The following is a 5000-nucleotide window of genomic DNA, read 5'->3' on the forward strand; positions in this document are numbered from 1 at the left end:
TATCCATAGAATAACATAGCTGTAGATCTGTGTTATCTTTTAAACAAGTTTAAGAACATGATGTTTAGGTTACAGTACCTGACAATAAGCATAGACCTAAATGCTTTTTCATCATCTTATTCCACCTATATCCCTGTTTCAGGCTCAACCAGGTTCAGGCCCAAAGTATGTTAAATGATTTCAAATATTCTATACCCTCCTAAAGGAACTTATTACCTAGGCAAAACAAAATCTCTCCTGACCCCTACCAGAATCAGCTTCACAAATAGGCCTATAATAGCTGATTGGACCATATATAGGCAAGACTCTTCAGTAGCATTAATGCCTGTAGTTTCAAAGTAGATATGATTGTTTTCCCAAGCAACTTAAATGTTCAAGAAAAGAGTAAAGGCATGTCCAGATGATCAGGCCTGTTTGGCTGGCATGTCCAGGAAGTGCCATTAGAGGCTGGCTAAACAACCCCTTCCGCTTGCAAATTGGTTGTTATAGCCAGTAGTTTAGCCCACGTCTGATGTCACTTCTGGGCATGTCTGCTGATCAGGCCCATTCATCTGGACTTGCCTCTAATTGTGCCACCCTGAACACTAGCCAGTTCAACAGTAACCTTCCATTAAGTATCAGATAATGAACATCTGAGACAGAAAGTCACATCTGTTTTCAAAACCAAAATTAAGTCCCAATGAACTGAAAGTGTAAGTGAAATTTTACTGAAAAAATTCACAAACTTTCTAGTAGGCAAAATGTTTTCAAGTTCAAATATGGGTATTTCATTATATGATATTGCCTTTGTTAGGTTGTGCAGTTAACATTTTCAGAGTATTCCATGTCCAATGCAATTCCTAATCATTACCTGATTATTACTATTATTAATTATGAGCACCAAAACCAGTTGCCCAGTAATTCATTCTTTTTTGCTCTACAGACAATACCTTAAGTGTCCTAACACTATTCTCTCCTATTAAAATTTAAATGTTAACTTTTTATAATAATAAAACAAAACCACCTCATACTGAAATAGATCTTGAACTTCCATTTACTGTGCCTTGCATAAGTTACACCAAGGTATTTTTGGAGAAAATACTAGTCTCCATTGCTGCTTCACCAAAACCTAACACCTGAGAAACATTCAGGCAAAAAGTAGCACAACACTCATCACTCAGTAGGCTTTTCTATCAACTCATAAATGGTATATTAACAATAATATAATGATAAATATTTAAAAGACTCTGTATTAAAGTCAGTTGATGTTAAAAAAAAAAGTAAAACACTATTGTAATACATCAACTTATCATAACTTCTCCGGATAGCTTTTCATAATTTCAGTTTTCTTTTTTAAAATTTCAGCACCATGAATTCCTAAAAAGAACATCCCGATATAAGTCCTTCTATCCTAATATCACCAGAGATTTATTAGGCATTTGTACTGAAAATATCATACAGTCTGGAAAGCAAACAAGTATGGAAAAAGGGGAGTTAAAGAGGACATTGAGAGTTGTCATGGTTCGTGTGGTTTGTCACTTCTTTTTGCTATACTGGATCGCCTAAAGGATGCAAGAGTTCTACGGAAAATGTTTTTAACACTGCTAACATCAGTGTGAGAGGCATGTCGTGGGGCCTTCTGCAGGGCTGTGATCATGGACTGTGAAGGTTCACTGGAAATACTAGGAGATGGCGAAGGGTTAGAGGAAGCATTGTGGCCAGCAACAGATGTACAAGAACCAGTACCTCCATGGCATCTTGGACGTGCTCCACCATCCACAATGTTACTCAATTCACATGAAACATACTGGGCAGGACGCGAGTTACTTGGAGAGCTTACAGAGCGCGGCAGTACTGGGCTGGTTTCTACGATAGTACCTAAGGAGCTATTTCGAGAAGAACCTCGGCTGCTACTCTGACTCCCTAGCCCAGAGGTAACATTGCCACTCATGCTCTGCACAAGGCGAGGGGATCGTGGCCCAGGTGATGTCTGTTTGGGTGGTGTTTGCGCTCCTTCTTTCCTTTTAGACTGGGCATCTTTCAGTAGCTGGACGGCCTCTGGGTGTCGAGCCTGAGCAGCAATCTGTATTGGGGTAAGACCCTGATCATTCTTGAGGCCGGGATCAGCACCTGCTTGCACCAATGCCTTTAAGACTCGGACATGACCATACAATGCTGCTGCATGCAGAGCAGATTCTCCATTCTGAAAAGGTAAAGAGCAATTAATTCATCATATTACAAGAATATATGACTTGACCGAATATATAACCTTAATTTTTTGTTAAGTACAACCTGTAAACCTGTACCTAATATATCAAAACTGAATTTCCAATATGTACTAAATCTCATAAGACATATAATGTACAACATCAAAGGTACATTCCTAAAACTGTAATATTTGCCACTTATGTGAGATGTCCATCAAGCACACCCTAAGTCATTAATTTTCTTTTGCTCTTGTACAGCAAAACTGGGCATTATAAAAAGTCAAACAAAAATACACGTGGCTTTATCACAACTAAAGCCATGAAACCTCACCCTTAGGAGACCCAGACAAGGCTTATAGGGAAGCAGCTCATGGACAACCTCCACATGTCCCTTGTGGGCAGCCTTGAACAAGGGTGTTGCTCCATCCTGAAACATGGATTTCTCAATCACCAAAACATTTTGCTTTAATAGGTTCAAAAACATCAAATACAGCTCAACTAAAAGACTGAAAAAGATCTACTTTGATAAATGATAATCACTTGCAAGGCACTATTGGCATACTGTACATTTGCAAGGAGAGAGGAAAAAATAGTATTTTAGATTTTTATCTCCTGATATGGATTAAGCTGTCACACAGAATTCGGTGTTGGGGAGACTAAGCTTGCATTTGGAACTTAAATGAACAGTTCATTTTATATTGAAATATGAAGAAACTCACGTGTCTGCAGATATCTGGATTGACACCATGACTCAGTAGGAGACGCACAACACCTTGATGTCCCATTTGTGAAGCAATCCACAGTGGGCTAGCGCCGTCCAACCGCCTCACGTTGGCCTGAGATGGAGGAGGCAATTGGTTTAATGGCCCACATATTGGCTGGAGACAGCTTCCAATATATCAATTTATATATTAAATTTATTCAGATTCCAATGTTTCCTTTAATTATCTCCCCCTTGTGTCTAAGCAAAATATGTATTTTCTATGACCACCGCCCCCCCCCAAACAAACAAAAAAAAAAAATCACCAATCATTGTTTCCGCATCAGCTCTCTCCAGAAAAGCCTTTCTCCATAAGCCTACCCAATAATCCCACCCACACCCCCACACCCCCACACCCCCACACCCTTCTCAGCACCTACACAAACCCTGGTCCCGAACTTCATTACATCAGGCATCAACCCCCAGCCGCCTTGGAGACCGAGATTCACCTTGGCCCCGGCGTTGAGGAGAAACCTGGCGACGCTGGTGTGGCCGTTCTGCGCTGCGACGAAGACCGCGGTGGCTCGGTCCTTCATGGCTGTGTTGGGGTCGGCGTTGCGTCTCAGCAGCTCGGTCACAACGTCCAGGTGACCGCACTGCGCTGCTACGATGAGAGCAGTTCCGCCGTCCTGCATGGGGGACAGGTGTCAAGAATGGTATATCTTAAGAGAAGACTGTAAAGCCAAAACCAATGCAAGTGAGAACTTTTAATAACAGAGATGGAATGTTGTAACCAAATGACATTAGAAATATAAAAGCCCCCTCCTTACTCCTTATAGCTAAGCATCATCACTAAAAGGAATCAAATAAATATACACTTAATTTCCCCTTTTTACAGAACGCCTTCCTTCTTACCTTCGAGGCCTGGTTGATTTTGGCGCCATTATCGAGCAAGATGGTGACGATGTCGAGGAAGCCGCCCTGGGCAGCGAAGAACAGCGCCCCCGTCCCCGTCTGCGAATAGAGTTAGTGCCTTTGGAGATTACCGACTTTAACAAAGGGTATTTGTGATGGTGGTTTGAATGTTGGTGATGACGACGTGACTGGTTGTGGTGATGGGGGTGGATTTAGAGGGAGGCATAGGGACCCTCATCTCAGGCTCAGAGATCTCCTTTATAAAAAAAAAAAAAAAAAAAAAAATAGCAATCATGAAATTGGTTTTATTGTTAAATAGAATCAATAGTGTGTGTGTGTGGTGGTGAGGTGGGCCGGCCCTATCCATTTCAAGGCGGTGCCCCACCTTTTGAAGAAAAATTGCTGAGAAAAAAAAGTAAACCGTGTTAATCTAGAAATCAAAATCATAAATAATTATAATCATAATGCTACAATGAGGCATAAAATGTATGAAAGGTAACAAACATTCATTTACGCATATGTAATCATTATAATACAAGGTTAGCATATCGCTATGGTTCATTTTAAAGCTGAAAACTGTAGTCAGTTATTCTTACAATTAATAGAATTGAAAAAAAAAATCTGAAGTTTGCTTAGGCAACTAATATATTTGTTCTTCGAAGAAATGCGGCTCAGCTTTCATTTGAATTATTTATTTACGACTTTTCATGCTCAGCGGCCCCGAACCTGAAATACCCCAAAATCTATAAATCGGCCTGTACTGGTAGATAGGTATATAGGTGGATATAATTACATAAATATGTGTATATATGCACATATACATTTACGTACAGAAAATAATAATCGTTCTTTTAACATAAAGGAAAAACAACTCAAGTCACTTTAGAAAGACTTGCAAAGGCAATGACCCGCTTTGCAATCAAATCGTTTTCATGAGAGCAACACAGAATACTCGTTACTGTTGCATTAACACTAATTTGCAAAGATGCATATGATTAACATTCAATGCCGACGGACGCAAATTTGGCAAACAATTCAATTAAAAGATAGAACGCATATCACTGGAGGTTTTGAATATTTGATAAATAGCTTATGACTATTTGGCTTACTGACTGACTGACTGCTTACTCTCTTGATTGACTGACTGATGGACTGGTCAAATTTCAAGTTCAGTGACAGACTGACTGGCTGATTGATTG

The 5000-nt window shown here is 40.0% G+C and overlaps 1 protein-coding gene across 1 annotated transcript in view; it reads right to left on the reverse strand.

Annotated features, from left to right (window-relative positions):
- The window catches only part of LOC125041363 (ankyrin repeat domain-containing protein 29-like), a 26871-nt gene that overhangs the window by 411 nt on the left and 21460 nt on the right, over positions 1–5000 (reverse strand). Inside the window, exons 5-9 of the mRNA XM_047636243.1 lie at positions 3802–3900; positions 3396–3575; positions 2906–3022; positions 2518–2613; positions 1–2182 (exon numbers count right to left, since the gene is read on the reverse strand). The exon at positions 1–2182 is cut by the window's left edge and continues 411 nt beyond it. Of these exons, the coding sequence (XP_047492199.1) occupies positions 1496–2182; positions 2518–2613; positions 2906–3022; positions 3396–3575; positions 3802–3900 (1179 nt within the window). The 3' untranslated portion in view covers positions 1–1495. The remainder of the gene's footprint in view (positions 2183–2517; positions 2614–2905; positions 3023–3395; positions 3576–3801; positions 3901–5000) is intronic.

This window comes from Penaeus chinensis, chromosome 30 (assembly GCF_019202785.1).
Source record: "Penaeus chinensis breed Huanghai No. 1 chromosome 30, ASM1920278v2, whole genome shotgun sequence".
NCBI lineage: Eukaryota > Metazoa > Arthropoda > Malacostraca > Decapoda > Penaeidae > Penaeus > Penaeus chinensis.